The sequence below is a fragment of the Nanorana parkeri genome, unplaced genomic scaffold, assembly GCF_000935625.1.
Source record: "Nanorana parkeri isolate BGI_ZX_2015 unplaced genomic scaffold, ASM93562v1 scaffold22, whole genome shotgun sequence".
NCBI classification, from domain to species: domain Eukaryota; kingdom Metazoa; phylum Chordata; class Amphibia; order Anura; family Dicroglossidae; genus Nanorana; species Nanorana parkeri.
Window position 1 is genome coordinate 3,017,321 of NW_017306290.1, and position 22,938 is coordinate 3,040,258.

The following is a 22,938-nucleotide window of genomic DNA, read 5'->3' on the forward strand; positions in this document are numbered from 1 at the left end:
CTGGACTAGCAAAGGGGTGATAACCATTTCCCACTTGTGTAGTGAGGGCGGGCTGCGGGACTTTAAGGAGCTGACTGAAATGTATGGGATCCCCGCTAGGTGCTACTTCCAATTCATACAGCTTGCTCATGCTTTCAAATCCCAGTTTCGCCAGGGCCCTCCCGTTTTGTCTCCCATTCCGATATTTGATACTGTCCTATTGGCGACCTCCACCAAGAGGATTATCTCCTTTCTCTACTCTCATCTTCTGCTTAAGTCCAATGTCCTCCTCCCTCTGAAGTGCAGGGCGGGGTGGGAGGGTGATGTGGGGCCCATGGAGGATGATGTATGGGAAGATGTTCTTCAGGGGGTTACCCAGGTCTCCCTAACTCCAACCCATAGGCTGACGCAACTTTTTATAGTTCACAGAACGTATCGCACACCTGACTTCTTGTTTCGTATCGGGCTTAGGGCAGATTCCAAATGCCCCAAGTGTGGCTTTCATCGTGGCTCCCTGATCCACCTGCTTTGGAGATGCCCTAAGTTGGTTCGGTACTGGGGTCAGGTTGTAGATACCCTTAACCTTGTCTTTACATCCTCAGTGACAAACTCTCCATTAACGTTTATTTTGGGTATTGTGGAATCAGACGTCCTTACACGACACACTACTATAGCATTTAAACGTGCCTTATTCACCGCAACCAGACTGGTGGTCCGTAGGTGGATCTCCCCCACCTCCCCTACTCTGAACTCCTGGTTAGTAGAACTAGACAGGATGGTCGCTTTTGAGAGAGTTACTTTTCAACAGCGAGCTACTTTGCCCCGTTTCCACTCCATTTGGGACAGTTGACTGATGTATCGAGGGCATGACATCTCTGACTAATCAGCTTACTCATATACTCCATAGGGATACCTGCGACTAGACCCGACCTCTCCTAACTGTAGCCTTTTAACCAGATGAGACAGGTGTTGGCTATACGCACAGTGGGTTTTTCTTTTTATGTTATTTATTTTTATGTACTAGTGTTTCACGATGTGCCTGATATACTGTATACTACATGTACGCACACAATAGTGAACGGCCCATTCTTTATGCTTTATTCTATATGGTTATCTGCATGACATTATACCTACCCCCCCTCATCCCCATCTTTTGTTTTTCAAATCAATGTGTCTGTTGGATTGATCTTTCTTATGGACTCCTTATTTTTGGTCTGTTTTGTTTTTTGTTGATACGTCTGTTTAACGTACCTGTAAATGTGCAAAATCAATAAAAACTATCTGATTTAAAAAAAATTAAGCTGAATGTTTGTTTTTTTATTTCTTTATTGAGATATTAAGTGAAAGTCTCTTCCCCAAAGAGTTGGGGTGAGAAAAATGAGAGATAGCCACCAAGAAAAGCAGGAAAAGGGGCACAATGCATAGAGAACAATTGTTTCCTATACAAAAATGTGCTTTCTTGGCCCCAATGAGAGAAAAACATCCTCGGTGCTCTTTGGTGTTTATTTCCAGCAAGTTATGGATACAGAATATATACTTAAACAGATGGAATGAAAACAGCCTGTCAATGTTAATCATGTGTGGAGAAGATACAACTGTTGATTTATTTTACTTATTTTTTAAATCTATGAGATCTACATTATATATACTGCTAGCTTTAAATCAAACGAAATCCATTTCTATTCATGTAATGAGATATGAAAGCAAAAAAAGAGAAAACTGAGGGCTATTCTTGTTCATTGGGGAATTTGCCAGCAAAAGTTTAGTGATAAATCTCCCATTTTCTCCTGAAATATTTTATCAAATAGTTCACTTTGTGCCACAGTCATTATGTTTTTCCAGTCTCCAACTTGGCCTGCAGAGAAAGTAAATGAAATAGTTTATATACTATACTTCACAATCCTTATGGTTTTGAAGTGAGTCAAAGGTTATGAATTGATAAGTTGTGATTAAGTGATGTCCACGAGATGAGAGATAGCCACTATTTGTGTCTGGCCTCAATTCATGCAGTTACTGAAAAACCTTGTTTAAAAAAAAAAATAGAAAATTGATTCCCTAACTATTTCTGGTCACCGGTAGCCAAGGCAGCTTAATGCCTTCCAGATACATCTATGAAGATTGATATCACACTTATTCCTCCTTAAGGTGATCAAACACCTTGCGATTATTGTCAAAAAATGAACGAGATCGGTGTTTCGTACAATAATCGGCAAGTTGATGGGAAGGATCAGAGGTCTGTGCATGATGGGGTATTCAGGCGGAAAGAAAATTGAACGATAATTGTAAGGTGTATGGCCACCTTTAGCTTCAAAGGAAACAGTATTTCATAAAACTCTGAATCCCCTAATGCCTTTGGCACATTTTGTCCATAATGTTTGCTACTACTGATCCAGCAGAGTTTTGTTACAATGTTAGTAAATATAACTGGCTTAAGCAGCAGAAATCTATTTTCTCAGGAACTATGGCTTATTATACAGGTGTATTCCTCTACTACTGCTCCTACAGGTCTCAACTCAATTATTCTAAAATATTACTGGTGAGGAAAGGACTTCTCTTCAGCTTACCTCAAGTAAAATATATAAAATATTAAGTGGCAAAACAACTACTCTGAGTAGAATTCAACATAGAGAGACAGAAAGAGGCATTTGTACAGCTTTTTGTTTGTTTTTGGATACAGTGACAAAGAGTTAGAACCTCCGTAGTCCCACTGGGAGACGTTTCCATCTTTTCTGTGCTGGTGGAAAAATTCACCAAGAGTGGAAGTGAGCAGAGATCTCCATCAGAGACACATAGCGCAATATAAATACTGTGTTTTAGCAGATTAGAGGAAGACTAGAACCTCCATCTGCTTTTAGTTCTGTCTGTACCCCACTGGAGATCTCAGTATATCAAGTACAGTAAGTAACAATGGGAAAGGAAGTGATGGTAAATCTCCTTAATTAGACCTTAGGTTGCAAAAAAAACACATCTAACAGGGTTATTCACAAAAGGGTGAAGAGTTTGGAGAAGGCGGGAGAAGTGAACAATCTATGACAACATAACTGAACTGGAAAGTGAGCTGAATTGAAGAATTTTTCCAAATCAGCTATGTTGTCCTAGATTATTCACTTCTCCTGCCTTCTCCAAACTCTTTACCCTTTTGTGAATAACCCTGTAAATCTAAAGGTGTCTTTTCTATATTGCTCCTAATTTGTGTAGAAATCGTATTTGTCTATTCATCTTTGAAGACCCATTCTCCAGTCCAGAGAGGGAGAGTTAATTTGGGCTTAGGGAAACTGACCTTCTTCATCATATAAAGATGCATTGTTGAATGCCTGGCCTTGTAGAAATACAGTGACATCAATTACGTTCCCCTAGGTACACTACAGATATATTCTTTGATGGAGATCGAATTTAATATTTTCCAATAGAGAACTGAATATCGAATAGAGCGGGATATATACTGTACATATATTTTGTTAACATATATCTAAATACTGTATATACTGTACATACAATATGCTAAATGTTGAAGCCTTCACAGTAAATTTCCACTAACATATAACATATAACTAAAATGTTTTACCTTTACGCATAAAAGACCCAGCTTTGAAGTTAAAATGCTCTCCTGGCAAGTTTTCTCTATTTGCAAGAGGATCCGTTTTCATCTCTTTAAAGGTTGCTCTTTTGACCACAATATCCATTGCCTCATCATCTAATTCTACCCCTAAAAATGTACAAATTTGCTTCACAGCAGAGCGAAGGTCCTGCAAACATGAAAAACCCAATTTTAGTAGAAAATGATGATAATATTATTCTTCATTACCTGAAATTTAAAATAGTTTTGGCAGCTTTAATGAAGGCTTCAGAGCTAGTTGTTATCTCTTTCGAAGGCAAATGTGTTTTAGAAACATCTTATTGCCATTTAAAGAAAATCATTTTGAGACAGGAAGTATTCTGGTTATTATTAATTGGCAAACATTATCACTTTCATAACTTTTAATGTGGCAACATGGCTGTGCTCACCATGATCAAAATAAGCAGGAGCCTCCACATGAACCTTATACATTTCTGATATTATGTGCACATTTCTCCTAGTAACCACTGCCCTCAGATCACTTTAGGGTCCTCAAAAGCTTCCACATCTCTGCAGTCCTGCATGGCCCTATAGCCATAGTTGCTAACATTCCTGAAAATAAGTGGAGTACGCTTTCCAGCCTCAGAGAAAATGGTTGTGTACTTTGCATACTGCAGCAACCTGTGTCCTCACCCCTGTCTGGTGAGACATTATGCAGAACAATGGAAGGTGTGTAACAATTTGCAAAAATTCAGCATACAGAGAGACACGATGCTTATACCTATCCCACTGCTGGGCACAAATAAGAAGCAGGACCTGGCCAACCCAGAGGCAGAGGAAGTTTCTGCCTAAGGTGCTGCTCTTCTCTTTGACCTCAGACCCAAGACATATCCCACCGACAGAGTGAAGGTTCTCACGGCAATCTCATATCTTAGAGGGGAACCCCGAGCTTGGGCCACTACATATGTAGAAAAGGAGGACCCCATTCTCAACTCATACCTTCAGTTCCTAGAGGCTATGAACTTACTATATGAGGATCCCAGCAAACAGATCACAGCAGAACTGGCTATGCGGGGACTGAAACAGGGTAGGAGGCCCGTGGAAGATTATATTGTAGAGTTCAAGAGGTGGGCCAGAGAGGCCGAATGGAATGATCTGAGTCTGAGAAACCAATTCAGGCTTGGTCTCTCTGATTCCCTCAAGGACGAACTAGCTCGGGCAGATCTTCCTTCCACCCTAGAAGCATTGATGGGACGTTCCATTACTATAGATAGACGACTCCGCGAACGCAGACTGGAGAGAGTGACGGGTATTTCATCTACTCCCTGTCGGCCAACTCAAGCTACAGAGGAAGAACCGATGGAGATCGGGACCATTCGGGGCCCCCTAAACCAGACAGAGAAGGACCGAAGAAGGACCATGAAGCTGTGTCTGTACTGGGCATTACCGGACCACACAGTAGACGACTGTCCATCCATCAGGAAGAAGGCGGGAGGTAAGCCCAAACTACCTTTCGTTCCTATACCCTCTCCGCCTGTTCCACAAGGCTATCTATATCTCTCCCTTATATTGCAGTGGGAACATCAAAGGGTCCCCGTTGAAGCGATGGTAGACACCGAACTTCATCGATGAGCGCCTAGTTCAGCAAAATAAAATTCCCTCTTGTAAAAAGACAAACCCTGTGTCTGTCAGTTTTGTTGACGGTTCCACCTTAACTTCGGGTCCAATTACCCATCAAACACAACCTCTTCTAGTAAGTGGACCCCGAAATCACACAGAGGTTCTTTCATTTGATGTTATCTCCTCGGCAACCTTTCCCGTAATTCTGGGTCTTCCCTGGTTGAGAACTCATAAACCTTCCATATGCTGGACACAGGACAGATTCCTGTTAGACTCTGACTATTGCAAACATACCTGTTATCCATTTACTCCAATTACATCTCTCTTACAGCTGTCCTGCCAGTCACTTCCAAGGCCGTACGAGGAATTCTCTGATGTATTCAGCGAGACAATGGCGGAGACGCTCCCTCCACATCGGTCATACGACTGTCCCATTGACCTGCTCCAGGGGAGTATCCTACCTAAAGGGAGGGTATACCCCCTATCACAACCCGAACTGGAGCACCTCAAGCAATACTTAAACGAAAACCTCAGGAAAGGTTTTATCAGACCTTCGACTTCGCCCTTAGGAGCAGGAATGTTCTTCGTACGCAATAAAGACAAGAGCCTCCGACCCATCATCGATTACCGCTCACTAAATAACATCACCCTCAAAAATCGCTACCCGCTCCCTCTGATCCCCGAGCTCCTCGAACGTCTACAAACCGCTAAGATTTTCACCAAATTAGACCTACGGGGAGCATACAACCTCATACGCATAAGAGAGGGAGATGAGTGGAAGACCGCTTTTAGGACCAGGTATGGTCTCTTCAAATACGCAGTGATGCCATTCGGATTGTGCAATGCACCCGCCACGTTTCAGTGTTTCATCAACGACATCTTCAGGGATCTGCTAGACGTGTGTGTGGTGATATATCTAGACGATATACTTATCTACTCTGAGAACATCCAGGACCATTGGAGACACGTCAGATGGATCTTGACAAGACTGAGGGCACACCGCCTATATGCTAAGGCGGAGAAGTGCGTGTTTGAGACTGATACCATCCCTTTCCTCAGATATGTTATATCTCCTCAGGGAATACACATGGACCAGTCAAAGATAGAATGCATAAGGAACTGGCCGGTGCCCCAAAACCGAAAAGCACTTCAGCGGTTTCTGGGCTTTGCTAATTTCTACAGGAAATTTATATGTAACTTTTCCGCAGTAGTGAGACCCCTGACTGCCCTAACCAGTTCCAAGAAGAAGTTCGTCTGGGAGGCAGAAGCTCAAGACGCGTTTGAACACTTAAAGAAACGCTTCGCTACGGCACCTATCCTCAAGATTCCTGATCCACAGTATCAGTACATACTCGAGGTTGATGCTTCTCACACCGCAATAGGAGCGATTCTCTCGCAGAGAGCCTCACTGCTTAAACCATTGCATCCTGTGGCCTTCTTTTCCAGCACGCTGAACCCGGCTGAGAAGAATTACCCCATAGGAGAGAAGGAGTTGCTCGCTATAAAGGGGGCACTGGAGAACTGGCGTCACCTTCTTGAGGGCACCGAACTACCTGTCGTAATCTACACTGACCATAGAAATCTGCAATATCTTAGGATCAGTAAGTCTCTTTCCGCTCGGCAAGTGCGATGGAGTTTCTTCTTTGAAAGGTTTAACTTCCTTATCACATACCGTCCGGGCTCTAAGAATGGCAAGGCAGATTCCCTCTCTAGGATGGAAGACTCGGAACACACAGAGGACATCCCTACCACCATTATCCCGCCTGAGAGACTCCTCCTTGCTTCCCTCAACTTGAGACAGCGATTAAAGAAGGAACTCCTCACTAGCGAGATACCTACTAAGATCCCTCTTAGTAAAGATGCTGAGGGGCTACTGTATAAAGATGCCAAATTATTCATTCCTCCTGCTCTGCACACATCCATAATGAAGCTTATGCACGACGCACCTCTAGCGGGACATCCGGGTGCTTCCAAGACCTTAACTTTAGTGAAGAGATACTTCTGGTGGCCCGGGATGCAACGCACTGTCAAGGAATACGTCGCCTCCTGTGCGACATGTGCCACCGGTAAACATGAGAAGAAGAAGCCCTATGGATTACTGCTCAGTCTACCCATACCTGCCAGGCCATGGGAGACAGTATCTATTGATTTCATCGTGGAGTTACCTCACTCCACCGGGCACAACACCATCATGGTTGTGGTGGAACTTCTCACTAAGATGGCGCACTTCACTGCCCTAACGAGGCTACCATCCGCATCTGAGACGGCCGACGCATTCCTCCGACATATAGTAAGGCTACATGGAGTGCCGGCCAAGATTATCTCCGATAGAGGCGTTCAATTCGTGTCTCGATTCTGGAGAGCTCTATGCCTCAAATTGGGGATAGATCACAGATTGTCAAGCGGGTACCACCCCCAAATGAACGGCCAGACGGAGAGGACAAACCAGTGCCTGGAACAATACCTCCGGTGCTACTCTACCCATCTCCAGGATGACTGGTACGATCTCCTTCCATTGGCAGAATTCAGCTATAACAATTCCACCAGTTCTTCAACCAAACAGTCACCGTTTCACGATAACTACGGGTTTCACCCTGAGTTCCTGCCACCTGCCTCCGTGCCCTCCAACATCCCAGCTGTGGAGGACTACGTCTCGACTCTCCAGAGTACGACCGAGAACCTGCGTCGAAACATGGCGGAGGCTCAGGCAAGTCAGAAGAGGTTCTACGACCTCCGACACAGGTCTCCACCCTAAGGTATGGCTGTCTACAAAGAACCTCAGGTTGAGGGTCCCATCCAGGAAACTGGGCAAACTATATGTGGGGCCGTACCCTGTGGAGGAAATTATTAATGTGAACGCTGTTCGACTCACTCACCCTCAAGAGCTGAGGGTACATCCAGTTTTTCATGTGTCACTACTAAAGCCCTACCGGCCTAACCACTTTCCGGGTAGGAATCCGCCTCCGGCTCCCCCCATCCTGGTACATGGTGAGGAGGAGTATGAGATTGAAGGGGTGCTGGACTCCCGTAGAGTTCGTCGCCGGCTTCAATACCTGATAAGATGGAAAAACTATGGGCCCGAAGAGGACTCCTGGGAGGATGAGGCAGATGTCCATGCGCCTGGGTTGGTGAGGTCGTTCCACCGCCGGTATCCTAACCGTCCCTCTTCTTCTCTGAACCCCGGAGGGGTTCCCCTTGGGGGGGGTCCTGTAAGAGACTTACCCCTGATCGTTCCGGGAGCGCGATACGGGATAGCGCACGCGCACGGCACGTCCCAGCTCCTCCTTCCCGAGCAGAAGCCTCTTAAGCCGCGGCTAGACGAATCTTCGGCGTCCAACTGTTGGTGACAGTACACGCTGAAGATTCACTTCCCTGCATCCGCAGACCGACCGAGGGACTGTGTACCCGAACCCCAGCACCACTAACTTACCATCTCTGTGTAGTGAGGGAAGGACCGACCCTGCGAGACACCTACAGCACTGAACCGCAAGTAAACTGGTTACAGGAGGCACAGCTTGCCTCCCTGCTGCAATTACCACTGCATTTTTCATATTAACCAGTCTGTGAAAGCCTTGCTCATAAGAACTGCCAGTAACTGTGTTGTAAGGGACAAACTTCCTATACTCTGACTAAAGGGGAGTTCGCTTACAAAACATTGATGAAAGTATTGTCTTGCTATAGTGTGGAGAGTGTTGTTTTGCTACATGAAGGAGAAGAGTTGTACTCAGTCATTGATTATATCCAGTAACCTTTTCCCACACCTCAGAAGTACTTGAACTCAGTGGCGTAACAACCGGGGGTGCAGCAGGGGCGCGGGCCCCAAGCGAAAAGTGAAGGGGGGGCGCCATTGAACTGTATTACTCACCTGCTTAATCTATAACCACTTGGCGTTACATTAGGGCATGTTGCAGCAGATAACACTCCTAGCCTATTCTTGGGGTTCCAAACCCTTTAACCAACATCAACGGTTTATATGATGTTACCGGTCTCATACACATCTCTAAGTTGCTGAGAGAGTATACAAGAGACCGCCTACAGACAAAACCGTACTCCTAACACATCTCCACAGTTGTGATCCTAGGCTTGCCTGCAGGGGTATTACAGGTTATACGTTATAATGACAGAGCACACTTCCTGAACTGTGGGGCCGGTGCAGATGAAATTATTTCTGCTGTAATTTTTCTGAATGTATGCTAGATGAAGCGTGGTTGCAGACTCAAAATTGCAGTTGGCTATTATTTTTCAAACCTTCTGCATAACTAATACAGCGTAGTAGGCATCTGGAGGGCAGAGGCTATGAATTGTTGAAGACTTCCCTGTTACAGTGCAGCTGAGTCTGCTGAGTTGAGTCTGCCCAACCACTAATATAGCCTGTTATGGCTGATTTATTCATTTTTTACTTTAAAGCAGAATTAAACTCTTTGAAAAAGATGCTAAAAGGTAGGCATTTTATGACAGAAGACAATCAGTATGTCTCTTCTGTCATGAATGCTTCTGCTTTGCTGCCAGCATTTTTTGTTTTCTGAGCATACACTAAGCCTTACATGCACATTTCAGTGTAAATACCTCACACGATACTGTGCTGCGGTGAAGGAACTCCTATGCACATGTGGGGGAGATACATTATTCTGGCTTGGCCAATCAAGATGGCTAAAGACTCTGAACCCAGAAGAAGAATGGGTTGAGATCAAAGTGCTGGTAATGAGGGGGACAGCGGCCATTGCATCAGTGGAGAAGGGCATTCATAAGGCAAGCATGCCATAATGCTCAGCATACTTACACGTTATGGAAAAATCCTCTGGAGAACCCAGCATCCCGAAGCGTTTTAGTTCCGCTTTAAAAGGGGAACTACTAGAAAGTCTAACAGAGCAGGGGCTATTGCTTCAATTTTTCCATGCCCACCAAAAGACTTTACTAGGGTCCAGCTAACAATTAGTAAAGAATGCAGGAGGCTGCTGTGGTTCCTGTTATTGCAGGGAGGAGGCACCTGTCTTGATGATCACAATATTAATCAAAATCTTTTAGAATTCTGTTTTCTATAAACAAAAAGTGGCAATTCAAGGTCTAGAGGACAGTGGCTGTCATTTCTGGCCACGTTCTTGCTTGGAAAGCAAACACAACCCATCTCAGCTTGTGAAGTAGGGAAGGGGGGGGGCACACTTTGGCATCTTTATCTTTTATTCCAGAGGACCCTGTCATGCAACTAACAAGAAATAAGCCTCTGTAATGGTTTTTCACTGAGTTTCATTATTTGTAGAGAGATGTCTATAACAATCCTAAAAACCCTCCTTCATGTTTACTAGCCTTAGATATTATTTTGATATAATAAAAAACCATATATAAACTATTGCGGCATTATTTTAGTATTAAAGGGTAAGTGCACCTTAAAATACAGATATCCACCGCAACAAGGCCTGTGAATACGCACTACCTTGTCTCACCACTCTGAACTACAACTCAACTAACTCCCCACAATGTAACTTCATTGTTACTTGCTGGAAGCAATGCATGATGGGATATTTAGTCTTGTGAAATCAAGATTGCATCACGTCAAGCAGAAGGGAAAAAGATGCAATCTGAATCCAGGAAGTTGTTGAAAGTAATAGGCAGACGGAAGGCAGCACTCACTACATAAAAGGGATTTTTCAAGTAAGCTTTGATTGCATTTTAAAAAGCAACTATAGAATGTATTCCTATTACTCTGCTAATGTTATAACAGGACAGTATATGTTGTGACTTTAGAACTCCTTAACTGTAAGGCCTATTACTAATACAGCTACAAAGACCTTTAGTATTAAAAGCGAGCTCAGACCTCTTACCCTTATCATGTCTTCATATTTTAAGAAAAGGATATTGTAATCATCCTTATGAGTATGCCATCCTCGTATGTGATCAAACCATTTGCCTGCCAAAACTGTAAAAATAGCAAATCATCATGCATTGTTAGCATAACATACAGGTGAAACTCGAATAATTAGAATATTGTGCAAAAGTAATTGCAGTAAGTTCTGCAAAGGGGCCCAAACCAAGTACTGAGTACATATGCATGCTTATACTTTTCAGAGGTCCGGTATTGTTCTATGTACAATCCTTGTTTTATTGATTGCATGTAATAATCTACTTTTTTGAGGTTGTGGATTTGGGGTTCTTGGGGTTTTCATGAGCTGAAGCCATAATCATCACAATTATGACAAATCAAGGCTTGAACTATCTTGCTTTGCATGTAATGAGTCTATCTCATATATTAGTTTCACCTTTTAAGTTGCATTAGTGAAATAAATGAACTTTGCACGATATTCTAATTATTCAAGTTTCACCTGTATGTACACAACATCAGCACTTAAGAAGAAGCATTCATAATGCCCCCTATATCATTTCTCTGGCTAAACATGAGCTATCTTCTGGAAAAAGGCTGTTGTCCTAACATATCCTAACATATGTTGTCACATATTGTTGGAAATGACCTAGCGGGTAAAGTGAATGCAGTCACGCAGCATTAGCGTATAGTGCTACATTGTAGAAACCATGCACCTTCCATGGGTAAGTAAATTCAATTTTTTTAATTCAATTTTTTTTTTAATATTGGTACATTTTTTAATTAAGTTCTATTTTTTTGCTGATGCCTTTGTAAAAAAAAAAGTGGTATAAAAGAAAAAGGATGTTTCCACAGTGGGGTGTGCAAATACCCAAAGAAGCCCTGGTTGGGCGAAACATGTTGGGATTTACAGAGCATCCATACAACTTTGGGAAAAAAAAGCAACCGCACATTTCAGAACTGTACGGTACTGTCACCAGACGGTGAATGCACCCGCATATGTTTTTTATTATTTTCTGTTTGTTTTTCCCTATCTTTTAAAATAATGTTTAAAATTATATTGCAATAAATGTTTTTCTAAGATTTTATCTCTGAGGTCCTGGAATTGTTTCTTAAAAACCCCTTTTCTCTTTCCCCTTTTGGTATTTGCACACCCCACTGTGGAAACATCCTTTTTCTTTTATACCACAACCCGGGGTGTGAAACTTCTAGCACCTCTACATTTAATTTGCAACACATGTCAACTAATGTTATCTTCTAAAAAAAAATGTGGCCCATTTGAAATATACACCAAACTAATAGATACAGAAATGTAATAGTAATTCTAACTAATTATTTAACATTTACATAGCAGGTTGTAAAACTTAATAGGTTTTTTTTTTTTGCAATATTTTTTTTTCTTTTTGCTAAAGTTGAGTGTGCCTAACTTTCTATAATTGCACTAATACCTTTCAAGCACAAATGATTGCTGAAGTGCAGCCAGTGCTCACATAGAGAATCCAGGATAAACCTATTCATTGTTCTATTGCTTGAACTCTATGGACATGTTTCTTTTGTTAACATGTATTTTTTTATGTGTATGGGGGGGCAGTGTATTAGGCTCCTTTTACACCTATAAGTTTAGGTGCAATCCGAGATTTCTGCATCAGGAACTTGCGTTTTGCTGCAGCAGGAATCTCTAATCTGGCTTTTTACAAGCGGCAGCAGTCACCCATTCAAGTTAATGACCAGGTGACAGCAGCTGCATGTAAACGCCTGCACACCGCATGTAATGGTATGCGATATGATTACATTTAGTTAGGAATCAATCACTCTCCCTGGACACATCGATTGTGCAGCCAGGGATTGTTTTGTAACCACATGTAATCATATCACATACCTCACATGCGGTGTGCAGGCGTTTACATGCAACTACTGTCACCTGATCATTAACTTAAATGGGTGACAGCTGCCACTTGTAAATGCCAGATTTGGGATTAATGCTGCAGGAAAACGCAAGTTCCTGATGCAGGAATTCCTAATCGCACCTAAACTTACAGATATGAATGGGATCTTATTGTGTGTGTATTAGTGTCCGTAGTACCATACCGGATGTATATTTTATTTGGAAGTATGAAATTTGGCAAGCGGTCCCCATGGGAGAAAAAAAAGTTGTTGAGGGGCCCCCGAATGTTTTGAGTTTGAGACCCCTGATCTCCCTGATCTACCTGATAAACCCACATACATCACGGCATGGGAAAAATAGTTAGGGGATCTCATTTCCTGAGCAGCAGATTAACAGAATGATACAACTTACCCATAAAGCATTAGGGGTCTATTCACCAAGCTGCCAAGGGCAGCCGAGTGAATGACCGATCTGAAGTGAAGTGAGCCGAACACTGTTCGTCTATTCACTTCAGGCTGGTACGGCTGATTTCAGCCGTACATCGGCTTGCTTCAAGTGGCTTCGGGTCGGCCGAACATGCTCAGCATGTTCGGCAGCGGCTTTCAGCACGGCTCAGCCTATTGTGAATAGCCCGTACAGCACCCCTTCAGTTCTACTGAACCGAAGGGGTCCTGGGGCCGAAGCTAGCCTCAGGAAGCTACGGCCAGATCCTTCGGCAGCTTCGTGAATAGACCCCTTAGCGTCTAGTAAAATTCAAGAAACAGGATTCAAGTTATTATCTTGCTGGTATAGATTCCCAAACTGTTGCATAAATTCTACCCACAGTGCTCGGCCATTTGTCGGAAATGTTCAGGAGGTTACCATGCAGCACATTTTTTTGGAGCTGTACAAAATGACATTGTTTCTGGCCTGGCTTTGCAGGGTGGGAGGGTGGCTTGAGTAATTTGTGTAATGGTTATTGATGTTTGTTTGATAATGCCTCTATTTACATAGCAATTACTCTGTTTAGTTATAAGTATCTCATTTCTGGGATGATCTGTTCTCTTTTGCACATGCTACATTCCTATAGTTGTTGTTTTTTGTATTTGTCTTTTATATCTTGCTTGTGTTTTTTTAGATTTTATACACAGTGACAATAAAAAAATATTAAAAGGGAATTGTTTTCACAGGCTTTTGTCTGATACAAATAACCGAGGGTTTACTGGAAGCAAACAAAGGCAATAGGGTATATACAGTACATATAAAAGCGTTTGCTTTAATAAATCTGCAATACCATGAACATATAGGACATACAGCATAGTTACCTTCTCCATCCAAATATTTCTCAAAAAAGTGTTTAAAATCTGGCGATTCCTCTGCTAAATTAACAATGGCTTGAAAATGATAACAAGACTTCATAACATCCTTTGGATTCCTCATCACGTAGATAATCTCAAAATAGATAAAGTTCGTGAAGTAATAATACACCAATCTGTCTATTACAAACTGCTAATAAAATTACCTAACAAAATGTTTTATTTTTTCTTTTCAAGATGTAATACACAAACAGCATCCCATATCTTATATGAATACATATTAAAGTAGAGCTCCTGCGTTAATTATATACTGTATTGATGTGTGTATTTATATATATATATATACATATATATGCTATATTGCCAAAAGTATTGGGACGCTGGCCTTTATACGCCCATGAACTTTAATGGCATCCCAGTCTTAGTCTGTAGGTTCAATATTGAGTTGGCCCACCCTTTGCAGCTATAACAGCTTCAACTCTTCTGGGAAGGATGTCCACATGGTTTAGGAGTATGTCTAAGGGAATGTTTGACCATTCTTCAACAAGCGCATTTGTGAGGTCAGGTACGAGAAGGTCTCGCTCGCAGTTTCCGTTCTAATTCATCCCAAAGGTGTTCTATCGGGTTGAGGTTAGGACTCTGTGCAGGCCAGTCAAGTTCCTCCACCCCAAACTCGCTCATCCATGTCTTTATGGACCTTGCTTTGTGCACTGGTGCGCAGTCATGTTTCAACAGGAAGGGGCCATCCCCAAACTGTTCCCACAAAGTTGGGAGCATGAAATTGCCCAAAATGTCTTGGTATGCTGATGCCTTAAGAGTTCCCTTCACTGGAACTAAAAGGGCCAAGCCCAACCCCTGAAAAACAACCCCACACCATAATCCCCCTCCACCAAACTTTACACATGGCACAATGCAGTGAGGCAAGTACCGTTCTCCTGGATTGCCAGACAGAGAAGCGTGATTCGTCACTCCAGAGAACACATTTCCACTTCTCTAGAGTCCAGTGGCGGCGTGCTTTACACCACTGCATCCGACGATTTGCATTGCACTGGGTGATGTAAGGCTTGGATGCAGCTGCTCGGCCATGGAAACCCATTCCATGACGCTCTCTACGCACTGTTGTTGTGCCAATCTGAAGGCCACATGAAGTTTGGAGGCCTGTAGTTATTGACTCTGCAGACAGTTGGCGACTTCTGCGCACTGTGCGCTTCAGCATGTGCTGACCCTGCTCTGTCATTTTACGTGGCCTACCACTTTGTGGCTGAGTTGCTGTTGTTCCCAGTTGCTTCCACTTTGTTATAATACCCCTAACAGGTGACTGTGGAATATTTAGTACCAAGGACATTTCATGGAACACCTGAACCCAATGATTTGGAGGGGTGTCCCAATACTTTTGGCAATATACCTGTAGTGTATATTGTATATACACACACACTCACACACACACAAAATTATAAAATATAGGCACACATTCACAGCAGACAATGTACATAATCACAGGAAACAACCAGGACATTCACTTTCTTTCCCTGTTCTGAATCTGGTAGACAGAAAGGACCATGTGTGACCTCCTTGTTATTTCTTCCATTCAGAAATGCAAATGCATCCGAATGTCCGAATTTGCCAATATTTGCACAAGTTTCAATTCGAAAAGAAACAAATAGCATATGTCTATGTCATACCCTCTGCACTTCTATTCTGTACATAGTGCCTAAAATCATAACCCAGCCACCATATTATTATTATTATTATACAGGATTTATATAGCGCCTACAGTTTGCGCAGCGCTTTGCAATATAAGGAAGACATTACAATCACAATACAATTCAAGACAAGATGGTAAGGAGGGCCCTGCCCTTGAGGGGGCTTACCATCTAAAAGGGAGGGGCACCATACCTTCTGTACTCCTCTGATGCACATACTGGCTACTGTCATACTCTCCACACTCCTCTGCACATATGTTTAACTGTCTTAGCCTTTGAACTCATCCCCTGCACATTTTGTTTTACCTTGCACTCGCGTTTCCTGCATACACTGTCCTCCTCCTAACCTCTGCACACACTGCCCACTCTTATACCCCTGCACTCTCCTCTGCACATACTGCCCACCATCATACCCTCTGCACTTCTCTTCCACACATACTGCCCCCTATTATACCTTAAAGCCATACCTTCCTCACTTTTCCCCTGCACATACTGCCATCTCTTATTCATTCCACTTTCCTCTGCTGCACATACCGCCCACTCATACCCCTTCACTCCTCCTATGAACATACTAATCTCATATTCTAGTGTAGTGATCAGCCCCAAATGTATCTACTTACTTTTGCCTTTTTGTTTTTTAATCCTTGGGGAATGAATGTTTCTGACAAATGGGATACAAACAGACGAGGTGAAGGAAGACTGTTATAATCTACATCTGGATTCAGAATTTGGCACTCAAACCATGGCACTCTTTCATTAGTGTCAATCTTTTCAGTACCATTTCGGTGTCCTTCACTGCATATTAAGCTTAATATTTGCTGAGTCCAGATGGTTCCTTTTAATGTGAAAGAGAAAAAAATTAATTTATTTGTATACATACAATATTATATCAAGAGCTTTAGTACTCCATGTGACGATATTGAGGTTTGAGCATATCAATATTAACTATGAGATTCTCTCTTTCCTCATCTTGAAAGAATGCAGCCTTCAATTTAGTTCAAGTGACCTCAGGCTGCCCTAAGTTTGACAGGCATCTTCAAATTCCAGCAACGATATCTTTCAATCTGGGCCTGTGATCTTTATATTCCATAGTGAAGCACTAAAACCTGATCTAGAGCTTTCCCTGGAACTGGTGTGGATTAGCTTAATAATCTTTTTTATGATAGGGGTGGTAAAATCGCTAACACCATAGCAATTGTCTTGCCAAGCTCAGCTAATCCCCTACAGATCACCTGGTGATTAAGGAAAGAATGTGTGGTATCCCTCATCCCTAAGTCATAAACTGAGTGATAATATTATCCCAATTTTCATAACTCGGAATTGGGGAATGATATGGTAAAATCAATTGCATAAATAGCAGCTTCTCGTCAAGAGAAATCCACACATACTAATCATAGGTGGGTTATAAAGGTCAGAGGCCGGAGAAGCCACATTTATCCTCCTGGGCCAGACATAGATCACACCAATTTCAAGTTTTGTTTCTATTCAAAGTTAATTTCATGACGCACAATAACTCAGGAGTTATCAGACAGTAGTATGTAGAAATATTAAACTATATAGATATTTAAAAATGTTACAGTTTGGGAGAGTGGAGAAGGGCATCGTAAAGGCTTAGCCCTCCTGCTTCCCCTCCTCAGCTCTGCCTTATGGACTGGCTCCGTGACACCCCCTAGATGACTGACAAAAAGATGCAGCTAAGAAGGCTCTTGTTTTAACATCAAGAAGAGGGACTCTCACAACATCAGGAAGCTCGTAACACCAAAGCTTCAAGAAGAGTTCCCCTTTTAACCTTCAGAAAGAAACTTTGTCAGCCTTGCTTGGAGAAAGCCATTCAGATCCATCTTCTGTGCATTTAGCTGGACTCTGTCAGAACTTATAAACCCAGGACTGTTAATTACTCTATTTTTATTCCCTTTCAGTATCATTCAGTTCAAAAAATTATTTCTGTGCCTCTGAAATTTGTTGTGTAAACTTTGGGTTTGCCATTAAAATGGCATTAAGTCATGAGAGGTAGTTAGAATGAAAATTAATTTGTTCCATGACATCAACCATTACTGGTGCATGCCTTAGCATGATAAAAGTTCTATACTAGACAATATTACCCGTTTTAGTGACCATCAGTTAGCATCATATACATTTTAGAATACATTTAGGAGACGCTGAAAAATAGGTGTAAACATTTATCAAAGTACACATGTTATTGATCTTACAAGTCAAAAGAAGGTAACAACATTGGCTAACTTCCACACTGGCAAGGTACTGAAAGGAGAGGGTAGAATAAAAGGCAATTGACAAACCACATTTTTTTCATCTGAATTGGCGGCTGGGAAAGTTTAGAACATGCAAAACTGAGATGCCTACAGAAAGAGAAGGTCCCTTTTCAGAGGTTTGGCTTTCCCCAGGAGGGCTGACCTCTTGTATGAGGTATTATGCCCATATTTATCAACTGTTCCAGGATTTGTATTCAGCTGTCCCTTGAAGGCCATGTCTGGAGCTGTGTATTGAGATCCCAGTGTGAAACTCACTACCTCTGTGCCCATTATGTTGTGACCACTAGTTATTGATATGAAAATCCTGCAGTGGCTAATTTATATGCAAATCCTTTCCTTCCACAGCAATTCAGCACATTCATTAGTCTTTGAATGTGTGTGGCCGAGGTGGTGGGGATAGTGGTGATATCATTGACTAACTATGGCCACGGTGCCAATATTTCTCATTAAAAATGCACTCTAATATTTATTTCACAATAAAGCCTGCCTGATCTGTCCCTCTTCAACTGCCATCTATTAAATCAGCTTATATAGTGTGCATCAATTGTACAATTTTTGTGACTTTTGCCTGTGAAGCTATACACTCCCTCTTAAATTGCCACCTATTAAACCTTCCTACATTGGGCTCATTGAGTCTGCACAATATTTCTGGCTATTACCTCAGAAATAATACACTCAGATTTGTATTCCACAATAAAACCTACCTTATCTCTCTCTCATGAAATGCAGCCTAATAAATCTGTAACTGTTTCTGGCTAATGCTTTTAAAATAATACATTCTCATTTTTATTTGTTGATTAAACCTGCCTTGCATGTCTCTCTTTGTATATGTTGTCTAATAAAGCTGTGTACATATTATGCATAAACTAAATTTTTCTGTGATTTTTTTGCAATTCAGTACTTGATACATACTTTTTATTTCATGGCTACAATAAGAACACTTTCTTCTTTGATCCGCTATACAACTTTGTATATGTTAATTATAATTTTCTGTTCCCTTTCATTGGGTTCCTTTAGTGAGAATTTCAACTCCTTTAAAACGTAGGTGTCCACCATTTCCAATTTGCTATTAATATCCTCCCTCATCATTGTTAGTAGCGCTCAGGGTTTAAAATTGAGGCCAAATTAAAAAAGATGTTTTACATCAGAGAACCTTGTGCAGATAACACCAAGAGAACTTGCTGTTGACATCATCACTGCTGTAAGGGCAGTATCTGAGCTGGCCTGACCTTGCAAGGAACCCAATGTTTAAATTCTGCATAGCGGCAAGTGGGTGCTTAGGCCTAGGACTTTTATGCATCCTACTGCATAGAAATCATTGCATGTGCTAGAAAGGATAGATAGCGTTTGCAAATGTGTATATGTATGCATATTTGTAGCAGTCTGTATGTTTTTTCTCTTGTTTTACCTGTAACCAAGTAGTTTGTTTATGTAGCATTGTTGTATGGTACCTCAATAACACAAAGTGGTTAGGTGATGGCCCTTGCAAGAGCAATGTAAATAGGATTTGCTTTCAGTGAGCTTCTCCTTTTTTGCAACTCCCACATATTTGTCAAGGAGAACTTTTTTTGCAATGAATTATGTGTGACTGATTCCAGATTAATTTTTACAGTTTCTCCTTGTGATTAACATCAAACTCACCTGATTTTGGATAAGTAATCAAGAAAATATCATCATCTCTTATTTTAAAATCCTTCAGTGAGTCAATAAACTCTGGTGGCATCATATCCTTTAAAAAACAGAATCCTTTATACAAGTACAGATTGCTGTCACGTGACACAGGTGTAATTGCTGCCATTGTTAGCAATGCTACCTGTAATGAAAAGTATTATTAAGTGGAGTATGGGAAATTAAATGATAGGGAGTTCTGACAAGCCCCAAAGTAATGGAAAAGTTGTACTAAACAGAGTGCCACGCTTATTTCTCTAAGATTTGTAAGTTGGTAACAAAAACATACACATACATATAGCAGGGTCTGCAATAGACTTCAACTCAGGCCCTGTCATAAATAGCCTGGCATAAACAGTCTAGGAGCATCACACATCTGTGAGTCTGTTTTTTTCTTACCTAAAATGAACTCCCAAAGCCAAAGTGTATACATAATTGATTATTCCTACTGTAATGGAGTTATCTTTATAAGAAGTGGTTACACAAATGTATAAGAAGATACCAGTCAGGTAGACACCAAGCACGTCCAGAGCCGGTGTTAGTGTAAGGCAGCTCAAGTGGCCGCCTGAGGGTGCCAGCGGGAGTGGGCGGAAAAATCCTGGCACAGCTGCAAACATAGTTAGATGTAATGTCGGCTACATACACAAGATACTCAGATAAGTTGAGTAAGAAACTAGTTTAAATGGAACCACACTATAACATAAGGAAGATTACTAAACATGGTGAGCTTCTTGTAAATAGCTGTTCTTACTATGGGCAATGGCATTCACTCCATTCAGCCAGTTTATTAACAATGCTGACAATTGGCAGATATAAAGTGGAGCTGATTTCTATTATGTTCTGTTACTAGAACATAAGTCTAGTAGCAGAATATCCAATTGATCCCAGAATTGGAATAAAATAAATAATCTTAACTATTCAACCTCAAATGAACTGGTAATTTTGGGTGGCAGAGAGCAGCTGAGAAACTGTACAGGGAACAATCTGTTGTGTCCTGGACCTAGATTTTCTTTCTCCCTGTGTAGGTGCAGGGGACCCAAAGCCTCCTGGTGATTGCATATACCCTCCACCGCCCATATCACCACATTTGCCGCCATCAAAGCCATTATGATTATTCCACATCTCACCCACAATCCGGCTTCACACTCCAACAACCAATTTGCATATCTCACAGCCCACCCAAATGGTGGATTTCTTCCACCTAATCCTATCCACATACATTTAATTTTGGATAACTTAACTAAACTTTTTTAGGAATGTTTTTATATTTGCGCACACATTTTAAAATCTAAATGTTTGTCTAGAAAACAGCTTCAACCCCTCAAAAAAGTATACATAGTTTCTTAAAGCACAGGCCCTGTAGAATAAGAAAATGCTATTTGCAATTTTTTATGTTGCACGGTATTTGCACAAATGTTTATCCAGACCAGTATTTTTATGATAAAATACACTAAAACAAAATTTAGTGCACAGAAACAGAATAAGATACCCAATTAATTTTTTGGTAAAATATAAAGGATTGGGTTACGTCGGGTAAATGGATACCAAATATGTCAAGCCTTAAAGTTGCGCGCGCCCATGAAACCGCAAAAAACTACAATACCCCAAATTTCCCATAGGCGATGCTTTAAAAGCTTTTGCTGCTCATTGCAGCACCCACAGCGCATTCAACTGCACTAGAACACGTGGTACCGCAAAGCCCTTCATTCCAGTGAAATGTGAATGCATGCACTATTTTTTGCAATTGCACTGCACTGGAATGCAGAACATTGCGGTACCACGCGTTCCAGTGCAGTCGATCGCACTGCGGGCAGGAGGCGTGCTTGCGGTGCTATTGAAATTAATAGTACTGATAGACCCCCTCCCACCCCAGAACGTGGGGAGGGTAGGATTAAGCGGTCCAGTGTGTTCATGCCATGGGACTGAGATGAAAGCACTGGATAGTGTGAATGGGCCATTGAGGTGCCATAGCTGCTCCTCTTCTGATTGCTCCCCTCGATGTTCCTCTGTCTGCTGCGACTCTACAGATAGAATCAAAAGGCAGAAACTTGAATTGCAGGCACAAGCACACACAACCGTGTTGAGAGTGAGCGCTGATAAAGTCGATCAGACAAATCTGTTTATTGTTTCGTTGCCATCAGGGTCAGCACAAGGCTTCATACGCAGCCACCTGAGGGCACCAGGGGGAGGGGTGTAAAAATGCACCTTTGCCTGTGTAGGTAAAAATCCTTGCATCGGCCCTGGACACGCCCATATTACAAGATTCAGAAGGCTTATAAAACACATTAGATCTCTGAAGAGAAATATGCAAAAGATCCATACCATATTTGATACCTCTGTGCTATGCAGGCTGTCTGTGTAAATTACAGGCTGCTGTGCACAGTGAGAACTATAACATAGAAAACATTATATTTCCCACAATGCAATACTTCCCTTGTGCTCAAGGTTATCTGAGGAAACTGAGCTCACCCCATTCATTATTATTCAAAGTAGAAATGTGTCCTGAATTGACCTGGAGATTTTTTTTTCAGGTAGAAAAACAGAGGCCATAGAGAGAGTGAGAACCCAGAGAAAGACAGCCCAGAAAGAGAGAGACAGCCCAGAAAGAGAGAGAGAGAGCACAGAGAGAGAGGAATGGGAGAGAGAGAGAGAGAGAGAGAGAGAGAGAGAGAGAGAGAGAGAGAGAGAGACAGCCCAGGCAGACAGAGAGACCAGAGAAACAGCCCAGAGAAAGAGACCAGAGAGATAGCCCAGGCAGAGAGACAGCCCATAGAGAGAGATCAGTACAGAGAGAGACAGCCCATAGACAGAGAGAAGTACTAAGAGAAAGTGAGACAGCCCAGATTGAGCCCAGACAGAGAGATAGACAGACAGTCCAGACAGAGAGAGAGCTTGGAGAGGAAGCCCAGAGAGAGAGAGAGAGAGCCAAGAGAGAGAGAGAGCCCAGAGAGAGAAGATGCCCAGAGAGAGAAGATGCCCAGAGAGAGATGGAGCCCAGAGAGGGACCAGATAGGGAGCCCAGAGAGAGAGAGGGCAACCAGAGAGGGACCAGAGAGCCCAGAGAGCAACCAGAGAGGGAGCCCAGAGAGGGAGCTCACAGAGAGAGAGAGCCCAGAAAGAGGAAGAGCCCAGTGAGAGAGAGGGAGC

The 22,938-nt window shown here is 42.2% G+C and overlaps 1 protein-coding gene across 1 annotated transcript; it reads right to left on the reverse strand.

Annotated features, from left to right (window-relative positions):
- Nucleotides 1-1,639: 1,639 nt before the first annotated feature.
- LOC108792964 (amine sulfotransferase-like) lies at nucleotides 1,640-19,955 on the reverse strand. Its single transcript, XM_018563862.1, has 6 exons — nucleotides 19,765-19,955; nucleotides 16,474-16,688; nucleotides 14,160-14,286; nucleotides 10,975-11,069; nucleotides 3,545-3,725; nucleotides 1,640-1,834 (listed from the first exon to the last, which is right to left on the reverse strand). The coding sequence occupies exons 1-6, from the start codon at nucleotides 19,919-19,921 to the stop codon at nucleotides 1,716-1,718; spliced, it is 894 nt and encodes a 297-aa protein (XP_018419364.1). The 5' UTR covers nucleotides 19,922-19,955; the 3' UTR covers nucleotides 1,640-1,715.
- Nucleotides 19,956-22,938: the final 2,983 nt, after the last annotated feature.

Excerpts from the sequence above, each read along its gene's own strand:
- LOC108792964 (XM_018563862.1), bottom strand. The coding sequence starts at position 19,921 with ATGGCAGCAATTACACCTGTGTCACGTGACAGCAATCTGTACTTGTAT. Across the intron at positions 16,689-19,764 it reads GATTACTTATCCAAAATCAG|GAACCATCTGGACTCAGCAA; the intron begins GTGAGTTTGATG and ends TCACATTAAAAG. Across the intron at positions 3,726-10,974 it reads AATATGAAGACATGATAAGG|GACCTTCGCTCTGCTGTGAA; the intron begins GTAAGAGGTCTG and ends TCATGTTTGCAG.